The sequence below is a fragment of the Schistocerca serialis genome, chromosome 4 (assembly GCF_023864345.2).
Source record: "Schistocerca serialis cubense isolate TAMUIC-IGC-003099 chromosome 4, iqSchSeri2.2, whole genome shotgun sequence".
Taxonomy (NCBI): domain Eukaryota; kingdom Metazoa; phylum Arthropoda; class Insecta; order Orthoptera; family Acrididae; genus Schistocerca; species Schistocerca serialis.
Window position 1 is genome coordinate 195,659,210 of NC_064641.1, and position 24,603 is coordinate 195,683,812.

Here is a 24,603-nt window from a genome sequence, read left to right on the forward strand (position 1 = left end):
AACTTTTCTTCTCCGGGGAGCCACGCTATGAAAGTATCATCGGCGTATCTCCAAAAAACAGTTGGTTTACAAACCGCTGATTCAAGTGCTCTTTACTCAGAATCCTCCATAAAAAAGAGGAGACAGAGGGATGCCCATGGCGATACCGTCAGACGGTTCAAAATATTCCTGGTTAAACATAAAATAGGTTGAGGAAAGAGCATGTCGTAACAAAGCAGCGATGTTCGATTCAAACTGTTGACCAATTAGCGTCAAGGAAACCGCAAGAGGCACTTTTGTGAAAAAGGAAACTACATGAAAACTCAATAGAAGATCCGAACTACTTAAGTGGAGAGCCCGCAGCCACTATAGGCCGTAATGGAAGACCTTCTTTATGTACTTTAGGAAGACCACACAGTCTCGGTGGTATGCTGCGGCTCGGTTAGAGCCATTGTTACTGCCAAGCGTGAAAACTCATTGTCCCTAATTTCGCAACTTTTACATCCCTAATCACCCGAAAACTTCAGTTTGAATTCTTGTCACTATACAGTATAAATACAGTCAGTGAAATTTCATTATCTGCCATCCTTCCTAGGGTTTCATCTTTAACGTCCAGCAGCGTATAAGCAGCTGTGGCACTTTCACGAGATCTCACCTTGTTTCTTCTGGCCTGGGTCGCCATCCGCCGGCACAAGAGTATAAACTGGCGCCATGTAGAAACTGGACAGTCGGCTCCGTATGGCCGCAGCTTCTTGTTGCTTGACCTCGTCACCAACTGTTGGTCGTTCTCTGAGGATCCGCTGTCGCTGTAGGAGTCGCTGCCCGCTCTCCCGTTGCAAATGTCTGCAAAGTAAAGTAGAGAGTACAAGTGATTCAAAGATATCACTGATTTACTTATTTTTCGCATATTTCTGCTTCTGGTTGCAAGCAAAGTATTTCCTGCGCCATAACGCGCTCAGTAGTTTTATATCATTCAGTGCCTATTGCGCTCCTTTTTCTAAAATAATTCTAGATGCCAGATTTTTTTTTTTTTTTACTTGTGTATAAATGTACAAAACTGGGTTTGTCATATCATTCAGGTGATTGCTTGACTCCATTTCTTCATGATATTTAATTTTTCAAAATTGAAAAAAAATTAGAAATTTGTGGTAAGGTCTTATGAGACCAAACTGCTGAGGTCATCTGTCCCTAAGCCTACACACTACTTTATCTAACTTAAGGTAACACTATGGACAACACATACACCCATGCCCGAGGGAGGACTCTAACCTCCAACGGGGGGAGCCGCACGGACCGTGACAAGGCGTCCCAGACCACGCGGCTACCCCGCGCGGCGTTCAAAATTGATTCATGTACTGAGCAGCTTAGCACTGTGGGTGCCAGTTCAAACAATGCAATGTCAGCAATGTGTCAGGCTACAGCAGAGGCAACTGTTCTTGTTATCTTCAAGTTCAGGCCTCCCCTCAGCCGCTTAGCTCTCGGCCGACTGGGTAGCGTCAACGTCATCTTGCGCTCGACCATAGCCAGGAAGGGGGCGGGGGGTGGGGGAATGCTCTCGAGCAATTTTCTCTCGGCCAGTAGGAAACATTCGAACTTTCTATTGTCAAGTGAGAGGACCAAAATTCGTAGAATAGGTTGTAAAATTGACAAATTGGTAGGAAAATTTGGCAGATTGGTAGGATAGGCTGTAAACTTAGCAGGAAACTGGGAAGTAGGCTGTGAAATTGGCAAGTTGGTAGGATAGTCCAATTTTCGTACGTAAAAATGGTACGGTCACCACCTAAGTTTCTGGGAAGGACTTGTCATTCGTGCTCTGTGAAAGACGGTTGCATGTTTGGTGCGTACTGTGTCCACAGAGGGGGCCAGCTCTCGCATGTCTGTGTGACGGCTCAGAAGTGATGCAGCCCTGCCACTTTTACAGCCTTTTCTACCAATTCGCCAAATTTTCCTTCCAATTTGCCAATTTTACTAGCTATCTTACCAATTTCTGGATTTTGTGTCAAATTAATTATGGTTCTCTCACTACAGAGTACATCGTTCTAGTGATTCCTATTGGCTGAGAGCAAACTGCTCGAGAGCAGTAGGGCCCCGACCGCCAGGTGATTGGCCGAGGGCATGATGATGTTGATGTTATGCAATTGGCAGAGAGCCAAGCGGGATGGGGTGGTGGGGGGGGGGGGGGGGGGAGGGAGAGGAGGGATGGGAAGGGGACGGGAGGGGAGAGGCTTCAGCTAATCAGCGATACACTTAGCGAAGTTACACAGTGGTTAGTAAATTTAATCGTATGCCCAATGACCAGGGTACTATTCTTCGTCCAGCCTTCAAGATTATTTTTTCTGGAATTCCCAAATAGCTTAAAGCAAGTTTCTGGATGCTTTCCTTTGAAAGCATGAAACGTACTATTAACCTAGCTGAGCCTGTGGGCTCGTCCTTTCGCTATTGTGGAAATATGGAGGTGGTTCCTAGCATAAGCAGGTTCAACAAAGTGTGGAAATGACGGACTGGTCGTTCTCGAGTACTTCTCAGTGGATGTGGTTGTAACGGGACATCCTCCTGTAGCATTACTTTTCCTCAGCAATAGTTGTTGATACCAGTATTATTTTTCGTATATTGGACAGGTCAATATTATGTCACTTGTTTTTCTGAAAACTTTCATATAATTTTATACACAGTATGTTATATCTCAAGCTAAAATTTATGAAAAGGAATTACTTTATAAAATATTTTAGTTTTGTAGTTATAGTTGGTAAGTAGTAGTCCCGAATGTAGAGATAAAATTATTTTGTTTAGAAAAATTTGAAATTACGAATTATTTGCACACTTAAAATTGCTATTATTTTACGCAGTCCTGTACTGTTTACTATGTTTATTTCTGGACTCATTTATGAAATAATAATAGAAATTAATAATGTAACGAAAATTAGTAGGAATTCATTTGTAAAGAAAAATTGTAAACCCTTTGGAATATTATTATTGCCGCAGAGTGAGAGAGTCGTAAGTTTTCTCTGATGTGATCGGACATGTTTTTGTATAACAGATGCGAACAATATAATTTCGGCTTTGTTAATGTGAAAAATCAAAATACTGTATGGCATACTAAGATGTGAGAAAATCAATGGAAAATTTATTTACATAAGAAAAATCTTCAACAACGATCTTCCAACTTGTTTAGTTCAAACCAACCGTGAAGATCTTATGTTAGATTTTCAGCTTTAAGAATCAGACTCCTAGACAAGACGAACTGGAGCCAACTCAACATGACAAGCTAAGCAAACTTGAAAGTTTATTGCAATCTTCGCTCCTCTCAAATCTTCATAAAAGACTTTGCTTATTAATTACTTGGACTAGGAATTGTTTAATGTGGACAATAGCTGGAAGAAGGAAAGAGGGGAAAGATCACATGGTTAATGTGTTATTTGCTGGCTAAAGGGCTGGTGACTTTCCCCGTGATGGCAGATGCTTCACAGCTCCTGCTGGCAATAAGCTTTTTAGAATTCCAGGCAAGAAGCTGCACTTCGTGAAATAATACTATTAAGGGGAATAGGAAATCGCCAATGAAAACATTTTCATTCAGCTCCTGACTCTGACTGTCTGAAAGTCGTGGATACTGAAAACAACTTCGTTGATCGAATGGGAACTCACAAAGTCAGTGGATCCGCTGACAGTCCTCGCACGTGTAGGACGCAAGTAGTGGGCGCTACGGTGCGCGAGCGATGTTTTACGAGTGTGGAGTGTCTCAAGTAGGAAGTGAGTGTTCATCAGTGATGACTTAAGTTGTTGCTTTGAAATAGTTCGCAAATTCTTTCCCATTCACAGTGTGCAATTCTGTTTACTCTTCTAGTTTTCTCGGCTAGTTTTCCAGTTCAGTCATTGTGTACATGTTCGGTAGCAGAGCATGGAGCCATTAGTAAGCGGGACAGCGGTGTCTAATAAATGAGCAGATTTAGTGACGAATCTTGCTGGCCCGATTAGCAACCAGCGTTCTTATCTAAATATGGCGGCCAGACGGACCGCTGAAATATTGCGACTAGATGATTGTATGATCTGGCTGCAGACCCAACAAGAATATCATTAGATGTTCTTACATACCTGAAGGTGTGTGTGTGTGTGTGTGTGTGTGTGTGTGTGTGTGTGTGTGTGTGTGTGTGTGTGTGTGTGTGTGTGTGTGCGCGCACTTGCGCCCGTATTTATAGGACTCAGTCTTTCATGACCCAATAGTAGGGTTCACACTCTACGTGTCAAATAGATAGCTGAGACAAGATATCATACATCGCTGTGCACAGATGGTCACTTGCCAGATGGACGTGTGAGTTAGACACAGAATTATGAAATCACAGAACAACGGGAACAGATCTGGTTCACTTATCTATGTCAAAGCATTACTGACAAACATTCTTTGACTGTTTAGTGAATACCAGGCAGTTTCCGCCTCAGATTTACAATAAACAGTTAAACTTCAACAAAATAAGGTATTGAATTTAAGATTATAGGCTATTGGCATAAACGACTTCCTTTCTTAGCTTCTATCAAGGCAAAATTTAGGTGAAAAAAAGAATCTGTGAAGCTGCGGTGTAGCATAGTGCAGCGGACTAGTAACATGTGCCCTCTGGTTTCCGGATGAACATATAGGGCGATTCAACTGCCGCTACTCATGGATTTCTTCAACCCGCAACGCCTTCAAGAACCACATGCGAGATTTTCATATTCTCTCCTCCGCAAAGGGAAGACTTCTAGTCCTATAGAAAAAATGAACAAGACTCTGATGTAGGATAGTTGATGTAGCTAAATTCTGTACTGGTACAAGTTTTCGTTGGAGGCCACAGTTTTCAAGTTATTAAAAAAATCTCGGGTGAAGGTCACTTTTGTACGTTTTTCTTGAATCATTCGAAAACGACGACCCCTAGCAAAAACGTATCCCAGTACCAAATGAGTAGATTAAATTTGCTACAAAAAGGTCCTGTTTATGCATAGAGAGCGAGAGAATATGAAAATTTTGAGTGTGGTATTTGAAGGCGTTGCAGCTTGCATAGAACTCACAGGTAGGGGCAGCTGAATTACCCTGTATATCTGTGTGAATGACCAAAAATGAAGATTTTTAAGAAATTTTAAAATATTTTTTTAATTAGACTCTTATGTAGATCATTTTCGCTTCAAATACCACAGTGCTTAGTTAAACTAAAATTATGTCACACCAATTCGTTTGCACCATTTGGTCTGCTTTTGTATGTAGAATAAAACAGCAATTAAGTAATAAATAATAATCTCCTTCACTCAATCAGCTAATGCGCATGCACGGAATTGTGATTATAGCGCTGCTCCAGAAAAATGCGAATGGAAATTTCTTTACGGATGCACTTCGTAAATAGTAAATACACTGTTCAAAGTAATTAGAGGAACACGAGTATCAACGTCCGGTATGTTGAATCTATTGTGATACAAGTGGTACCTGTGGTCTTACAGAGATACTTGACATATCTGGTCTTATTGCATATTTCCTTTCAGTGTAGGCAACAATTAAAGCCATTAGCCATCTATCCACTGTGTATTTTTGCACTACAGTGTCAAGTGACCACTCATAAGGAAGGAAATATCTGTGTCCCAGTGTTTGCTAGTGAGGTACAAGATGGCAATAGTCATTTGTGGAAGTTGTATTCAACCAAGCACATGCAATGCCACATATTAATGCAGTGTAGGTGCCAAGGGCTGTCTCTTTGAAAAAGGATGGACTTTCTGTCATGTTGCTGCAATTACATGTGTCATCCATAGGTTGTAGACACGCTGCAGGGAGACAAGTCAATACACAATGTGACTTGAACAAGGTCGCCGATGCATCACTGTCCAACGTGAAGACCGATATCCATTCACCTCTGCATTGCAGCGTCATACAAATACAGCGAAAGCACTGCAACATGATCACAGAAGGGCCATTGGAGCCTCTGTGTCCTACTAGACTGTAATGAAGAGGTTTTGAGAAAGGACCTTACGACCCAGAAGTCCTGTTCGAGTACCCCATTTGACGAGACAACATCTTGCAGCTCGCTTTCAGTTCTACCTTTCCCACGTCAACTGGCAACTTCGTCACTGGCGAAACGCGTTGTTCGTAGACGAGTCCAGATATCCTCTGGCGACAGGCGATGGCCACGTTCGTGTGCGAGACTCATGGTGAGAGGTACACTCGACAGCAAAAAAAGTGGGTCACCCCTGAATTCCAACGTGTAGGCTACACCTGAATGTATGCAACCAACATAGCATATCTGTGTTGCACATAGTCGCAACCCTCCACAGTACAGTCGTTGTAAGATACACAATGGGTACTGCTAGAGGCTACTAGAGAACACCAGTCTTTATGACAGTCCGTCCAGATGTAAAGTAACACCACGATAGTACAGAAGAGATCAGACAGTCCTTAACGTTTGTAAACTAAACTTAATTACAATAAGTGACATTTCAAATGTTATGGGACAACTAGTTTTGTCACATAAATCGTTCAGTAATCCTTAGGCACAATTAAATATTTGAGACAGTATATGGATCTATAAAGTTGTATGGCAATTAGAAACAAGTTCTTTGGTGTCTAAAAGGTTTACCCAACACATGCTGAACGTCGTTCAACGTTCAACGGGGAATGGTTTCGCATCAACTTTCTGTAATACTAAGCAGTTAAAAGAAAACGTGATTAACGGCGGCAAGCACTCTACGGAAATCCCAACATTAATAGCGAATCACAAGTAATATCATTGTTCACATTACTCATCAACAGTTACTTGTACACGAAGTTGTACTTTAAATGACATGACCAACGTCTTCGTTCTGGATCCAGGTGCAAACCCAGAACGTAAAGCCATTGTTAACCAAGCAAAACTTTGTGCCTTATCGAGACTCGATCACTAGGCAGAAAGAGACGTCAAATATTGACGTTTGCACCAGTATCAGTTATCAATTCTCAACTTGAACTTAAATGACGATAATGTTTGTACGAAAGCAGGAACCCAAACATGAAAATTACCTTCTTGGTAATTAACCTCGAAAGACGTTGTATAGTGTTGCATTGTCAAGGAATAAAGGATGCACATGTTTAAAATTGAAATGCCATTATGTAATGCTGGGGACAAGGATGCGAACCCAGCACCTAATGGGATTGTTGAATAAGTACGTAAAATTAGAATGTAGATATCACAGTTTGTCACCAGTAGTGGGGTTGGAACCTTAAATGACGACTGAAGTTGTATTGCCTGACCGGGATTCGAACCCGGCGCCTACCGCCGTCGTTGTCTAACCAGGAACAGACGAGAAATGTCCAATGTTGGTCCGCCATCAGCGAGATGTGCACACGTTTAACTAGAAATAAGGTGACGAAAACGTCTATGCTGACCGAGAGTCGAACGCCGCACACATGGTTATGAAGACACGTTAATAATCAACTTCATTTTCAGTAGTAGCTAGGAGTAGCATGTTTAGTTGCAAACTTTAAGGCCTTACTCATTCCTAGTAACGTGTTGCCTAATATCTGCGATATCATGATGTTAATTTACAAGTGGATTGACTGCCGTAAAGAGCAATGATCTCTCAGTAGTCGTGTATCATTGAGATGTACATGAAGTGCCTCAGCAGAAAGTAATTTCCGTCGTGCAGCACGTATTGTTTCAGAGACACTGAGTACATGTTATAAGTGCACAAAACGTGTATTAGATACTAAGTATATACTATTATTCGGAGAAGCTGCCGCCAAACCTGTTTACTTTTACATTCCGATTAGTTGTCGTGGTTGAATACAGGTTTTCTTAAGGCTACATCTAATGCACAGCGCTTACAAGAAAGTATAGTTTCCTGCGTCATGCTATTGCTAGCTAGGTGAAATATTTTGTGGTAGCTATGTTTAAAATGAATGTATTTTTGAAAGTATTGTTCGTCAAATATTTGAATAAATCGTCAACTGTAGGTGTGCCTGCACATGTTATAGCATAATAGCTGTAGCTGCGTTAGTTTGTACTACAGACTCGGGTAGGTTAGGTGTAACTTTTGATCCTTCAAGGGGTGATCATCGCCATGCGGCCCGGGTCTGTACTAGCCGCGGCTGACGAGATACGGGCCAGCCAGGCTGGCTGAGGCGAGGCGCAAGTGAATGAGCTGGCGGTGGCGTTGGTGGGCCAACAGCCCGGGACGAGCCAGCACGGCTGCGCCGCATGCCTCTGCCTCTACCGCTCCGTTTGACGTAAATATGTTTACCTCCTCTCCTGGAATCAGTATAAGAGCGGCAAGCAGAAATACACATCTGGCTGTCTGCCGTAATGGCTCACTGGGAGAGGTCTATTCGAGGTAGAGTCAAAAAATGGTTCAAATGGCTCTGAGCGCTATGGGACTTAACATCTGAGGTCATCAGTCCCCGAGAACTTAGAACTACTTAAACCTAACTAACCTAAGGACATCACACACATCCATGCCCGAGGCAGGATTCGAACCAGAAGCGGCTAGAACCGCTCGGCCACTCCGGCCGGCAGAGGTAGAGTCGCCGCTCTCATTGAGGAAGGAGGATGTTCCATCAGAGAAGCTGGCAGACGGTATGGCGTACCACATACCACTGCAACGTGATGGTGGAGGATCTGCCTTGAAAGAGGCACCACCAACAGGGCTCCTGGCTCAGGCAGTAAGAGAGTGATCTCAAAGCAGGAAGACAGGGACCTGGTGTCTGGGAGCAGAGAAAATCCCTTTCTGAACGCGAAGCAGTTGCGGCGGGAGACCAACTTCCCCGGCTCCAGTGACACGATTCGCCGAAGGCTGAGGGACGCTGGACTGCATGCACGACGATCCGCCGTGAAACAAGAGCTCAGTGAAGACAACGTTTTATACCGGCTAGCATTTGCGGAGCTCCATCTGAGGGTGTCATGGGACAACGTCATTTTCACTGATGAGAAGGTGTTTTCCACCAATAACGACGGTCCACGAATCGTTTACAGGCCGCAAGGTACTCGCCATCGACGCGAATATGTAACCACGATGAGAAGAAGTGGCTGGCTATCTGTTACCTGCTGGGGTTGGAATCCTGCGAGAGGGGCGGGAATTCTTCATAGGATAGAAGGAACTCTGGACAGCGCGCAGTATGCCCACATATTGGAAAATGTGATGCTTCCGTCAGTGCAAATGCTGTACGCTGAAGGGGACGTCACATTGAAAGAGGACCATTCTCCCATTCACAAGTCTGCATTTGTTTAGCAGCGGCTCTTCACGATTGGCGTCAACGTCACGGACTGGCCGCCACGGGGGGCTGATATGAACTCCATGGAAAACATGTGAGCTCACTGGGAGAGGTCTATTCTAGGTAATGTTCTGGCTGGTCATAACATTAACAGAGAACTGGCCACGAAAACAACCAACTACTGCGGACGCTCTTTGGGACTGCGTCCTGGAAGCCTGGGAGGAAGTTGCTTCTTGAGGCTGTTACGTCCGACAGCTTATACATTCTATGCCAAGACGCGTGATAGAAGTACAAAATAATGAAGGATTCTGGATAAAATATTAGGGTTCTTAAAATGTTTTGTTATGTCTTCTTTTTCGTCATTTTTCCTCATTGGGAGCTAGTGGAAGATCGCGTGTCAACAGAAAAGCTACAATATGGTTAGCTTTCCTTTGAGTTGCCCTTTTAAATCAAGTGGGTTTCTTTTGAATATACAGTTTGTTAAGTATTCTATTTTGATATCATTTATACCCTGTCTACATACTTACAAACTAATCATCGTAGATGGACTCTGTCACAGTAGTTTTTGTTATTTCAGATACGTCTCTCTCTTCCCCTCCATCCATGAATACACCCTCCGTCCTCCATACAATACGCCAACGATTTCATATTATGTTTACTCGCCGCACGGGATTAGCCGAGCGGTCCAAGGCACTGCAGTCATGGACTGTGAGGCTGGTCCCGGCGGAGGTTCGAGTCCTCCCTCGGGCATGGGCGTGTGTGTTTGTCCTTAGGATAATTTAAGTTAAGTAGTGTGTAAGCTTAGGGACTGATGACCTTCGCAGTTAAGTCCCATAAGAATCCCACACACATTTGAACATTTATGTTTACTCGGTGTTAATATCTCTTCTGTTCCCTCTCACACTCTCTCTCTCTGACACTTTCGCCGCAAGTGCCCTTCTATTACACTCCCCCATAACTTTGTAAACAAATCTAGCGGTTTCCAATGACGATATATTTTCACTTTTAATTGCTGCTGTCTTTACTCTCTATCATTCCTCTCACCACCTATAAAATCCTATTCTTTGATCTCCCCTTCCCTATAAAACATTCTTCGTTCTGAGAACAGTCCTTCCTTATCTCTCGGTCCTAAGATAAAACGAACTGTGGCACACAACTAAGTAAGCAATACTTTGCAAACATTTCACGCTTATAATATTCTTCTCGGGTATGCAGCCGGATCAGAACGTCTTCATGACACAATATTTCCGCGGTCCAACTGGCCGCCATCTTCAGGTGAGAGTGCTGGTGCACGATCTCGCCGGAACTCACTTCCCAGCGCAAGCGGCGGCCCCTATATAGGCCGCAGAAGACCCACAACGCGTGCGCGAGAAGGTGCCGTAACTGCCCTCTAGCGCAGTAGACATACCGCGCGCCAGTGGTGGAAACAGGCGGAATTGAGATATCGCTGTCAAAAATTAAAAAATTTTATTCCGACGATCGAAAAACAGACCGCTGTTTTTTAATGTCAGATAACACCGGGTCCAAAGTCTTACTTAAAAGATAACCCTTGTCTCTATTAATAAGATTGTCAGATAAACGAATCTCTATGGATTCTTTTAAAACACAGTCGCAATAGTGAGATGCAGGAGCAACCATTTGTATCTCGTCATACAGCATTCTGCGACCCTCGGTGAGACAGTGCTCCGCCACTGCAGATTTCTCAGGTTGAAGCAGCCGTGTGTGCCGTTGATGCTCAACACATCGGTCCTGATTGGTCCGGATTGTCTGACCAATATAAGCCTTCCCACAGTGGCAAGGGATCTTGTACTCACCGGGCTTCCTCAGACAGAAGTCATCCTTAACAGGGCCAAGGAGCGCTCTAATCTTGGCTGGCGGACGAAAAATACTTTTGATATGATATCTTTTCAGAATCCTTCCTATCTTCGAGGAAATACTCCCAGCAAAAGGCAGAAAGGCCACCGATTTGCAGGTATCTTCTGGTGGTTCAGGCGAAGGTCCAAACTGGAAAACACGACTGATCTGTTTATCTGTATAGCCATTCTGGATGAACACAATCTTAAGATGGTCCTATTCTTGTGTCAAGCTTTCTCCATCTGAAATGGCATAAGCTCTTCTCGCCAACGTCCGCAGGACTCCTGTACGCTGGAACGATGGATGACAGCTAGAAGCATGTAGGTAACGGTCCGTGTGCGTAGGCTTTCGATAAACACTGTGTCCCAGTGACCCGTCATCCTTTCTGTACACCAGAACATCCAGAAACGGAAGCTTTCCATCACTTTCCACCTCCATGGTAAACTTGATGCTAGGATGCAGGGAATTAAAATGATCTAATTCCCTGCATCCTAGCATCAAGTTTACCATGGAGGTGGAAAGTGATGGAAAGCCTCCGTTTCTGGATGTTCTGGTGTACAGAAAGGATGATGGGACATTGGGACACAGTGTTTATCGAAAGCCTACGCACACGGACCGTTACCTACATGCTTCTAGCTGTCATCCATCGTTCCAGCGTACAGGAGTCCTGCGGACGTTGGCGAGAAGAGCTTATGCCATTTCAGATGGAGAAAGCTTGACACAAGAATAGGACCATCTTAAGATTGTGTTCAAGCAGAATGGCTATACAGATAAACAGATCAGTCGTGCTTTCCAGTTTGGACCTTCGCCTGAACCACCAGAAGATACCTGCAAATCGGTGGCTTTTCTACCTTTTGCTGGGAGCATTTCCTCGAAGATAGGAAGGATTCCGAAAAGATATCATATCAAAAGTATTTTTCGTCCGCCAGCCAAGATTAGAGCGCTCCTTGGCTCTGTTACGGATGACTTCGGTTTGAGGAAGCCCGGTGTGTACAAGAACCCTTGCCACTGTGGGAAGGCTTATATTGGTCAGACAATCCGGACCATTCAGGACCGATGTGTTGAGCATCAGCGGCACACACGGCTGCTTCAACCTGAGAAATCTGCAGTGGCGGAGCACTGTCTCACCGAGGGTCGCAGAATGCTATATGACGAGACACAAATGGTTGCTCCTGCATCTCGCTATGTTTTAAAAGAATCAATAGAGATTCGTTTATCTGACAATCTTATTAATAGTGACAAGGGTTATCTTTTAGGTAAGACTTGGGGCCCGGTGTTATCTGACATTAAAAATCAACGGTCGGTGTTTCGATCGTCGGAATAAAATTTTTTAACTTTTGACAGCCATATCTCAATCCCCCCCCCTCCCCCCCAAGAACCATGGACCTTGCCGTTGGTGGGGAGGCTTGCGTGCCTCAGCGATACAGATAGCCGTACCGTAGGTACAACCACAACGGAGGGGTATCTGTTGAGAGGCCAGACAAACTTGTGGTTCCTGAAGAGGGGCAGCAGCCTTTTCAGTAGTTGCAGGGGCAACAGTCTGGATGATTGACTGATCCGGCCTTGTAACAATAACCAAAACGGCCTTGCTGTGCTGGTACTGCGAACGGCTGAAAGCAAGGGGAAACTACAGCCGTAATTTTTCCCGAGGGCATGCAGCTTTACTGTATGATTAAATGATGATGGCGTCCTCTTGGGTAAAATATTGCGGAGGTAAAATAGTCCCCCATTCGGATCTCCGGGCGGGGACTACTCAAGAGGATGTGGTTATCAGGAGAAAGAAAACTGGCGTTCTACGGATCGGAGCGTTGAATGTCAGATCCCTTAATCGGGCAGGTAGGTTAGAAAATTTAAAAAGGGAAATGGATAGGTTAAAGTCAGATGTAGTGGGAATTAGTGACGTTCGGTGGCAGGAGGAACAAGACTTTTGGTCAGGCGAATACAGGGTTATAAATGCAAAATCAAATAGGGGTAATGCAGGAGTAGGTTTAATAATGAATAAAAAATAGGAGTGCGGGTAAGCTACTACAAACAGCATAGTAAACGCATTATTGTGGCCAAGATACACGAAGCCCACGCATACTACAGTAGTACAAGTTTATATGCCAACTAGCTCTGCAGATGACAAAGAAATTGATGAAATGTATGATGAGATAAAAGAAATTATTCAGATAGTGAAGGGAGACGAAAATTTAATAGTGATGGGCGACTGGAATTCGACAGTAGGAAAAGGGAGAGAAGGAAACGTAGTAGGTGAATATGGATTGGGGCTAAGAAATGAAAGAGGAAGCCCCTGGTAGAATTTTGCACAGAGCACAACATAATCATAGCTAACACTTGGTTTAAGAATCATGAAAGAAGGTTGTATACATGGAAGAAACCTGGAGATACTAAAAGGTATCAGATAGATTATATAATGGTAAGACAGAGATTTAGGAACCAGGTTTTAAATTGTAAGACATTTGCAGGGTTAGATGTGGACTCTGACCACAATCTATTGGTTATGAACTGTAGATTAAAACTGAAGAAACTGCAAAAAGGTGGGAATTTAAGGAGATGGGACCTGGATAAGCTGAAAGAACCAGAGGTTGTACAGAGTTTCAGGGAGAGCATAAGGGAATAATTGACAGGAATGGGGGAAAGAAATACAGTAGAAGAAGAATGGGTAGCTTTGAGGGATGAAGTAGTGAAGGCAGCAGAGGATCAAGTAGGTGAAAAGACGAGGGCTAGTAGAAATCCTTTGGTAACAGAAGAAATATTGATTTTAATTGATGAAAGGAGAAAATATAAAAATGCAGTAAATGAAGCAGGCAAAAAGGAATACAAACGTCTCAAAAATGAGATCGACAGGAAGTGCAAAATGGCTAAGCAGGGATGGCTAGAGGCCAAATGTAAGGATGTAGAAGCTTATCTCACTAGGGGTAAGATATATACTGCCTACAGGAAAATTAAAGAGACCTTTGGAGACAAGAGAACCACTTGTATGAACATCAAGAGCTCAGATGGAAACCCAGTTCTAAGCAAAGAAGGGAAAGCAGAAATGTGGAAGGAGTATATAGAGGGTCTATACAAGGGCGATGTACTTGAGGACAATATTATGGAAATGGGAGAGGATGTAGATGAAGATGAAATGGGAGATATGATACTGCGTGAAGTGTTTGGCAGAGCACTGAAAGACCTGAGTCGGAACAAGGCCCCCGGAGTAGACAATATTTCATTGGAACTACTGACCGCCTTGGGAGAGCCAGTCCTGACAAAACCCTACCATCTGGTGAGCAAGATGTATGAAACAGGCGAAATACACTCAGACTTTAAGAAGCATATAATAATTCCAATCCCAAAGGAAGCAGGTGTTGGCAGATGTGAAAATTACCGAACAATCAGTTTAATACGCCACAGCTGCAAAATACTAACACAAATTCTTTACAGACGAATGGAAAAACTAGTAGAAGCCGACCTCGGGGAAGATCAGTTTGGATTCCGTAGAAACACTGGAACACGTGAGGCAATACTGACCTTACGACTTATCTTAGAAGAAAGATTACGGAAAGGCAAACCTACGTTTCTAACATTTGTGGACTTAGAGAAAGCTTTTGACAATGTTGACTGGAATTCTCTCTTTCAAATTCTAAAGACGGCAGGGGTAAAATACAGGGAGCGAAAGGCTATTTATAATTTGTACAGAAACCAGATGGCAGTTATAAGAGTCGAGGGACATGAAAGGGAAGCAGTTGTTGGGCAGGGAGTAAGACAGGGTTGTAGCCTCTCCCCGATGTTATTCAATCTGTATATTGAGCAAGCAGTAAAGCAAACAAAAGAAAAATTCGGAGTAGGTATTAAAATCCATGGAGAAGAAATAAAAACTTTGAGGTTTGCCGATGACATTGTAATTCTGTCACAGACAGCAAAGGACTTGGAAGAGCAGTTGAATGGAATGGACAGTGTCTTGAAGGGAGGATATAAGATGAACATCAACAAAAGCAAAACGAGGATAATGGAATGTAGTCGAATTAAGTCGGGTGATGCTGAGGGGATTAGATTAGGAAGTGAGACACTTAAAGTAGTTAAGTTTTGCTATTTGGGGATCAAAATAACTGATGATGGTCGAAGTAGAGAGGATATAAAATGTAGACTGGCAATGGCAAGGAAAGCGTTTCTGAAGAAGAGAAATTTGTTAACATCGAGTATAGATTTAGGTGTCAGGAAGTCATTTCTGAAAGTATTTGTATGGAGTGTAGCCATGTATGGAAGTGAAACATGGACGATAAATAGTTTGGACAAGAAGAGAATAGAAGCTTTCGAAATATGGTACCACAGAAGAATGCTGAAGATTAGATGGGTCGATCACATAACTAAGGAGGAAGTATTGAATAGGATTGGGGAGAAGAGAAGTTTGTGGCACAACTTGACCAGAAGAAGGGATCGGTTGGTAGGACATGTTCTGAGGCATCAAGGGATCACCAATTTAGTATTGGAGGGCAGGGTAAAAATTGTAGAGAGAGACCAAGAGATGAATACACTAAGCAGATTCAGAAGGATGTAGGCTGCAGTAGGTACTGGGAGATGAAGAAGCTTGCACAGGATAGAGTAGCGTGGAGAGCTGCATCAAACCAGTCACAGGACTGAAGACCACAACAAACAACAACAACAAACATCTCGATTCCGCCTGTTTCCACCACTGGCGGCGCGGTATGTCTACTGCGCTAGAGGGCAGTTACGGCACCATCTCACGCACGCGTTGTGGGTCTTCTGCGGCCTTTATAAGGGCCGCCGCTTGCGCTGGGAAGTCAGTTCCGGCGAAATCGTGCACCAGCACTCTCACCTGAAGATGGCGGCCAGTTGGACCGCGGAAATATTGTGTCATGAAGACGTTCTGATCCGGCTGCATACCTGAGAAGAATATTATCAATTATTACGCCGGTAAAGCCTCCTTAGTCACATCAGAAACCTCTACGGGGAGGAGATAGTGGAACTTGTGAAGAAGTTTGATAAACTTCGTAAGAAGAAAGGCAAGTTGCTGAGTACCCTCGCCTTTTTGCTGAGATGCCGCGATGGAAGAGTAATAACTAAGCTTGCTAGATTTGTGCATTTTATTGATACGAAAACGGACAACAACATCAAGAAGCGTGCCAGTTTCGCCTTAGTCAAGGAGCGCATTCGCTTGACTCGAAGACAACTGGATCTCATATCCAAAGATTTACTTTTCTTGCACTTGGAGTTATCGTCGCTGCTGTCGGATGCATCCTGTGAATGGGTGGATAGTTCTTCTTGGGCAGAATCAGATTGGACGCATAGGAGCGCCGTCAGGAAACAGTCTTCGAAGTTTCAACGGCTTTGTTCTCAACCCATGATATCTGATGACGACACTCAACGACGGACAGTGATTAACCTCACGAGTAAAGAACTGGATGACGCCACGCTGTCAGTGTTGGAGAAAGGCCTGAATTTTGCTCCTACGCCGAGGAATGTGCCTATCACCTAATTCATCTGCGCAGTCGAACAAGCAGTGTCCAGCTTTTCGGAGGATCAAGCTGAAGAGATTAGGCAAGAGGTCTCACATACGAGGGCTATCCACAAAGTACATTACGTTTTGGAATTAAAAATAAATAAAGTATTGGAATTTTTTTATTATTTACAGATGAAAGCTACACTTAAATACTACTTTTCTACATAGTTGCCATTTAAATTAAGGCACTTATCGTAGCGATGGACGAGCTTGGAAATTCCTTCGTCGTAAAATTCGGCCGCCTGCGCCTTCAACCACGTGGTTACCTCTTCTTGAAGCTGTGCGTCGTAATCAAAACGCTGCATAGCCAACCACTTCTTCAATGCTGGGAATAAGTGGAAATCGCTCGGTGCCATGTTGGGACTGTACGGCGGATGAAGAAACATCTCCCACTTAAAAGATTCGAGAACTTCACGAGTGGCATTTGCCGTGTGGGTCCGGGCGTTGATGTGAATCAGCGCTTGTTTTGTATTGCTGTTCTGAGGTTGTGCAGAGTTTGGCAATACCTTTGAGAGTTTATTGTAGTGCTTCTTTCCAGGAAATCCACAAAAATCACACCTTTTCTGTCCCAAAAGACAGTCATTACATGGTTGAAGGCGCAGGCGGCCGAATTTTACGACGAAGGAATTTCCAAGCTCGTCCATCGGTAGCGATGGACGAGCTTGGAAAATCCTTCGTCGTAAAATTCGGCCGCCTGCGCCTTCAACCACGTGGTTACCTCTTCTTGAAGCTGTGCGTCGTAATCAAAACGCTGCATAGCCAACCACTGCCCTCATGTAAATGGCAACTATGTAGAAAACTAGTATTTAAGTGTGGCTTTCATCTGTATATAACAAAAAAATTCTCCAATACTTTATTTATTTTTAATTCCAAAACGTAATGTACTTTGTGGATAGCCCTCGTACATTGCGGCGGGCGCCGCCTCCACGGAGTAACACCTCCTCTCTCGAAAGGGCAGCCGTCCGGTCCATTAGAGAAGAAGAAGATCTGATAGTTCGACCAGCGGACAAAGGCAACGCAACGGTTCTTCTGTCACGTGATGACTATCTGGGAAAGATGGATCTCTTACTTGAAGACTCAGCATACAGAACATTGCAGGACGACCCAACTGAACGGATAAAACGGAAGACGCTTTCACTGCTGAAGAAGAGTTCTTTACCTGACGACGTTCTCAAAACATCTCCGTCCTGGTGCTGCCGTGCCACCGAGATTATACGGTCTACCCAAGATTCATAAGAAAGGGGCCCCGCTTCGTCCGATCGTGAGTAATTTGGGTGCTCCTACCTACAATCTAGCCAAGTATTTAGCATCTGTTCTTGGCCCTCACGTCGGTAAATGCGAACATCACATTTCCAATTCTATAGTGTTTATTCAGAGATTGAAGTTCTTGTCTCTTAGTCCCTGGGATTTGCTTGTGAGCTTTGATGTCGTGTCGCTTTTTACCCGCGTTCCTCTGGAAGAATCCTTGCAATTAATTGGTGAGAAACTGGATGAGGAAATAACCAAGCTTTGTCGCCACGTGTTGACGTCGACGTACTTTTTATTCAACGACAAATATTTTGAACAGACCGACGGAGTGGCTATGGGGAGCCCATTGTCCCTAATATCTTTTTATGGAAGCTTTTGAGGACATGGCGCTGAAGACGGCGTTCTTAAAAGCAACCTGTTTCTGGAGGTACGTTGATGAAACGTTTATGGTGTGGCCTCATGGGAGAGAAGCTCATGACCGCCTCCTAGATCACTTTAATTCCCTGCATCCTAGCATCAAGTTTACCATGGAGGTGGAAAGTGATGGAAAGCTTCCGTTTCTGGATGTTCTGGTGTACAGAAAGGATGACGGGTCACTGGGACACAGTGTTTATCGAAAGCCTACGCACACGGACCGTTACCTACATGCTTCTAGCTGTCATCCATCGTTCCAGCGTACAGGGGTCCTGCGGACGTTGGCGAGAAGAGCTTATGCCATTTCAGATGGAGAAAGCTTGACACAAGAATAGGACCATCTTAAGATTGTGTTCAAGCAGAATGGCTATACAGATATACAGATCAGTCGTGTTTTCCAGTTTGGACCTTCGCCTGAACCACCAGAAGATACCTGCAAATCGGTGGCCTTTCTGCCTTTTGCTGGGAGTATTTCCTCGAAGATAGGAAGGATTCTGAAAAGATATCATATCAAAAGTATTTTTCGTCCGCCAGCCAAGATTAGAGCGCTCCTTGGCCCTGTTAAGGATGACTTCTGTCTGAGGAAGCCCGGTGAGTACAAGATCCCTTGCCACTGTGGGAAGGCTTATATTGGTCAGACAATCCGGACCAATCAGGACCGATGTGTTGAGCATCAACGGCACACACGGCTGCTTCAACCTGAGAAATCTGCAGTGGCGGAGCACTGTCTCACCGAGGGTCGCAGAATGCTGTATGACGAGATACAAATGGTTGCTCCTGCATCTCACTATTGCGACTGTGTTTTAAAAGAATCCATAGAGATTCGTTTATCTGACAATCTTATTAATAGAGACAAGGGTTATCTTTTAAGTAAGACTTTGGACCCGGTGTTATCTGACATTAAAAAACAACGGTCTGTTTTTCGATCGTCGGAATAAAATTTTTTAATTTTTGACAGCGATATCTCAATTCCGCCTGTTTCCACCACTGGCGCGCGGTATGTCTACTGCGCTAGAGGGCAGTTACGGCACCTTCTCGCGCACGCGTTGTGGGTCTTCTGCGGCCTATATAGGGGCCGCCGCTTGCGCTGGGAAGTGAGTTCCGGCGAGATCGTGCACCAGCACTCTCACCTGAAGATGGCGGCCAGTTGGACCGCGGAAATATTGTGTCATGAAGACGTTCTGGTCCGGATGCAGACCCGAGAAGAATATTATCAATTATTACGTCGGGAAAGCCTTCGTAGTCATTTCACGCTTATATTTTGCACTTCAGCACTTCTATCCATTCCTAGATCCCGCCCTCCTTCCTGTTACGCGTCCCTTGACATCTGCATCTTCATCTAAATGAATACTCTGCAATTCATAATTATGTGCTTGGCAGGGGGTTCTGTGGTCTGGTGGATTAAGCTTGTATTGATGTGTAAAACGTGTAGGTTCGCATCTCACGTCAGGCGTAGATTTTTACATACACAAGTAGCTCTCCTTCACCCCTAGTAACGCCAAGTGCAGAACGCCAGTAAGCTCCGTAGTTCAATATCCGCATTAAAGATAACATCCCTTCGCTGCCGACTGGGCATTCGTTTGAGCTGTGACAGATAGAGAAACCCCGTAAGGCAGAGACTCTGTCACCAGCAAGCCGTCGTAAACTAGGAAACGTATTTCATTTAATGAACCAATGGCCATGTAAGTTCACAAGGCTCTTACTTTATTTGAAACTGAGACGTTGAAAATTGTGGTGCTGGACTGGGAATAGAATTCGATTTCACTGTGTTCTCGAAGATTGCAAACTCTTCTAGGCGTCCTCGAAAGGCATCTATCTGGTTTCGAATCCTGATCAGCACAAAATATTCATTATTTCATTTCATGCCCTAGCATGTGCACTCCGAACTACTGGTGAAAAATAGTTGCATTTTCAACGTCTCTTCGTGCGTTGTCAGCTGTAACGTGTTCGTTTCAACTCACAGCCACATGATGAGCTTTTTATCACAACATTACAAGATCAAACGTTTCCTTACATCTTTTCAAGTTCAAACATTCCTCTCCATCCTACTGGTGAAAACGGATTTGGGTTTGACGTTGTGTTAGTTGTGATCACCAACGACGACATGTTGTGGATTCAACTTCTAGCCAGCAGAGTATTTTCCATCACATCATTGAAAGTACAAACATGCCATTCCTAGCTATTATTGGAAAAGAATTTGATAGTTAAAGTTTCTTCATGACCAGGTATGCGGGGTCGTCGCCTGATGTCTAGCTAAACATGAGCCCATCTCGCTACTGGTGAACCAACAATAGCTATTTATCATCTGTTCCTGGCTAGAAAACGACGGTGCTAGATGCTGGGTTCGAATCCCAGTCAGGCAAAAACAATTCTATCGTCAATTAAGGTTTCAGCTTTTCGCTATTGGTGAAAACATTTGATATTTAACTTCTGATTTTATGTACAGTCGTGTTCAAAAGTATCCGAACGACCTGAATTGCATTTCACGTGATTCCCATGCGACGTACATAACGCAGCTGTCTAGCAGGTCCTCTAATCGCTCCTTGGTACAGTCGTTTGACTATTGAAAATGGTTCCAACAAATCACCACTAGAAAACACTGCCCTGTATCGCAATAACTCAAGATGTAAAGTAATAACACGATACTACAAATATCAGGAAACACATCATCACAGATAAGACTGTCCTTAAGGCTTGTAAGCTCACATTTATTCCAATGAATGACATACCTGAAGTGTTAGCACTCTCATTATTACGTCAGATAGGTAATGCACGTAGTAAGTTCGTCGTATTCATGATTTCCTCTTCAAAGTAACATACCGTACTTATTATTTAACACAAAATGACATTAAAAATTTACGTTATTCACGAGCAGCTAGTTGAGAATATGTATGAATTTCAAATGACACGACGAACTACCTCGTCCTACATATGGATTCAAACCCAGGTCATGCAGGCTAGGCCGCGGTGGCCGTGCGGTTCTAGGCACTTCAGTCCGGAACCGCGTGATTACTTCGGTCTCAGGTTCGAATCCTGTCTCGCGCATGGATGTGTGTAATGTCCTTAGGTTGGTTAGTTTTAAGTAGTTCTAGGTTCTAGGGGACTGATGACCTCAGATGTTGAGTCCCATAGTGCTCAGAGCCATATGAACCAATCATGAAGGCTAAGATTTCGTGGCTGACGGAAATTAACAGTCATTCCTGACTAGACATAAAGAGAGTGATATGCCTTATTTTTGGACAGTATCAGTTAGCAAATATCAACTTTAAATTACACAACGTAACAGTTTTAACGGACGCGAATTCGTACCCAGCATCTATTGCCCCTGTTAACGAACTACGAGAGATGTTAAATATTGCTACTTCACAAGTAACTTACTTGAAATGCAGTGAGGTAAAGCTTTATGTTGGACAGGGATTCGAACCCAGAACCTAATCGGATTGTTTTCGAAGTACAAGATCATTGACATATCGGACTTTCTCGGCAGTAGCTAGATGTATTAAATGAAATGACGAGACGAAACATTAATTTTTCCTTATCCGGACTCCAACCCGGTGCGTATCGCTGTTATATTCTGCAGAAAAGGAACGTTAAGTATGGGTTTGTTACACCAACAGCGACATGTGAGCATGTTTGAACTAGAACTAAAATGACGAAGTGCTCAGTGCTGACTGAGAATCGAGCCCCAAACATATCGTTGTTGACTACACACAAAGAAACTACACTTACCGAATTTTTCTCCACGAGCAGCTCGGAATAACATCCTTGAACTTACAGTGATCTCGCAAATAGTTCTGTGTCTCACTGGGAGTCAAAAACGTCAGATATCGTTAGTGTTGACAACGAATGAAAATGCATTAAAAAAAAATTATTATCCACCAGCAGATAGGTGTTCTTATGCTAGAGCTTGATAATAGATAGTGAAAAGTTTAGTGCTGGCCCAGGATTCCAACCCATTCACACGCCGTATGTGGAGATGTTGAGGAATCTGCAGTTTTGAACAAACAAGTTGCAGTCGAGCTGTATTGCCACGAAGGGATCAAATTCCGCGTTAAGGGCGGTCTGAGTTACATTCCCAGTTCAGAACCAATTTTATCGACATACAGAATCTCAAATAAAAGACAGAATAAGTGTCCTGTGACCATACACAGGGTTTGTTTCGTCACTAGAAATAAATAACTAGTATAAGAAAGGTTACTGGTGATAGCGTTTCTATATGTCGCCACTCCTTACTTTATTGTGGTTCCACCTAACGTCTACTTGGTAGAGAAGGAATATCATGTTTAATGTGATTTTCACACCACAATGCCATTATATCTTCTTCACTTGGCGTAGCCAGAAGAGAATAGAATCTGCCTCTCCGTATCAAAAGACATCGGCAGAAGTTGGAATCGAACCGAGACCATCATCATATGAAACTACCATCAGTCCAACAGACCACCAAACCCTCTTCTCTACGACTCATCTCTTTATCGTAACACCGTTGCGGCACACAAGATTAGAATTCTGACACACAGGCTCCCTGTAGTCGTTTGCAGGATGTTCAGTACATTCATTTACTCGGTTGACCGAATCTCCATCAACTAGCTGCCTTGGCTACCCAGTGCATACATTCGACTCTATTTTGTAATCACCGAAATAAAATCACGTAACTGCCACCTACACAGAACTGCCAACAGTGTAGGACGCATAAGTTTAAACAGTAAGTGTTCCTTTCTACTTGAGCTTTTCTACTGCGCTATCTGTTTGTTGAAACCATCGTGCAGTGCAAAAGAAATGCTGTAACTGTCTGTCTCTCAGCAGTCTAGATCCGGCGATATGCATTACCTCACAATACTGTGAAATGCCGAAGTTCTGGAGTAAGTGTTGTTCACTTCCAGAGGTGCTGTAGTTACGTCACAGCTAGTAGCGTAACGGTAAGCGTCGCGCACTGTCGATAACACGTCGCGTGTTCTATTACATTCGCTACTACATTTTTTTAAAACGCAATTGTGCTGTCTGCTGAAGTTATCAATTTAATGGAACTTTGAACATAATTCTCTTCACTTCTCAACCCAAAATAGTCGCATGTGGAAAAAAGATTAACTTCTGCGTCATTTTGGTCTTTTCAGGTTTAATAGACGGCCAGGCAGCAGATGCGCTCGAAGCTTTTGTATTATCTATGGGGAGAGCGCATTGTGCCAAATAGTCAGAAAAGTATTTTCTACATTAGCTGTCGTCTGGTAGCCAGATTTTATTCTTCTTCAAACCTTGTTTGACAGCTTTAACTAAGAACAAGTTTTCTACGTGCATGTAATCAATAAACTGCATGTGCATTGTCAGACTGTTATAGATATTATCAGAGAAGTCACATATATCGTTGATGATTAATGTCTCTCTCATGTTTAGTATTGTTTTAACAACACTAAAAGAAACCTTACGAAAACTGTGTACTGTATTGTAAGAAATGAAATAAAACTACCCACGATAACCTTACGACGAAAGTAAGTCTGTTTTAACAAAACTGAGTATCTGGACAAAAACTTGCCTCTATCTGCACGAATTAGTAAAATGCTAGTCACTTAGATTTCGATTGGGTCTGTGTTTAAATGGTATGCTGTGTCATACTCAACAGGTATGCAAATGTGACATTTCATAAATAAAGTTACGTATTCCTAGAAACCCAAAATTTGCTTGTCAGCAGCGGAAAGAGGCGTTACCTGTTGTGCAGCATTGTAAGTTTTTCACCATTGCACTTTGAGCTGAAAGTATTTTCTTGCCATTTGCTAATCAATTTATTTCCTTCATACTTATCACCCTGGCATGGAAGTCTTAAGTGAAGAACATTATTGAATTTCGTATCGTTGACGGTTGATTCGAATTTCTTCAGAGACGCTTGTATTGTAACCTTTCTTATACTAGTTATTTATTTCTAGTGACGAAACAAACCCTGTGTATGGTCACAGGACACTTATTCCGTCTTTTATTTGAGCTTCTGTATGTCGATAAAATTGGTTCTGAACTGGGAATGCAACTCAGACCGCCCTTAACGCGGAATTTGATCCCTTCGTGACAATACAGCTCGACTGCAACTTGTTGTTTGTTCAAAACTGCAGATTCCTCAACATCTCCACATATTGTGCGTGAATGGGTCGGAATCCTGGCCCAGCACTAAACCTTTCACTATGTATTATCAAGCTCTAGCATGAGAACACCTATCTGCTGGCGGATAATAATTTTTATTTTTAATGCATTTTCATTCGTGTAGTCAACAACGATATGTGTGGGGTTCGATTCCTAGTCAGCACTGAACTCTTTGTCATATTTTTTCTAGTTCAAACATGCTCACATGTCGCTGCTGGTGTAACAAACCCATACTTAACGTTCCTTTTCTCTAGAATATAACAGCGATATGTGCCGGGTTGGAGTC

General features: G+C 43.4%; 1 protein-coding gene across 1 annotated transcript in view; it reads right to left on the minus strand.

Annotated features, from left to right (window-relative positions):
* LOC126475297 (ATP-binding cassette sub-family G member 1) overlaps nucleotides 1–24,603 on the minus strand; it is a 498,031-nt gene that overhangs the window by 51,734 nt on the left and 421,694 nt on the right. The window contains exon 8 of the mRNA XM_050103060.1: nucleotides 635–822. Within this exon, the coding sequence (XP_049959017.1) occupies nucleotides 635–822 (188 nt within the window). The remainder of the gene's footprint in view (nucleotides 1–634; nucleotides 823–24,603) is intronic.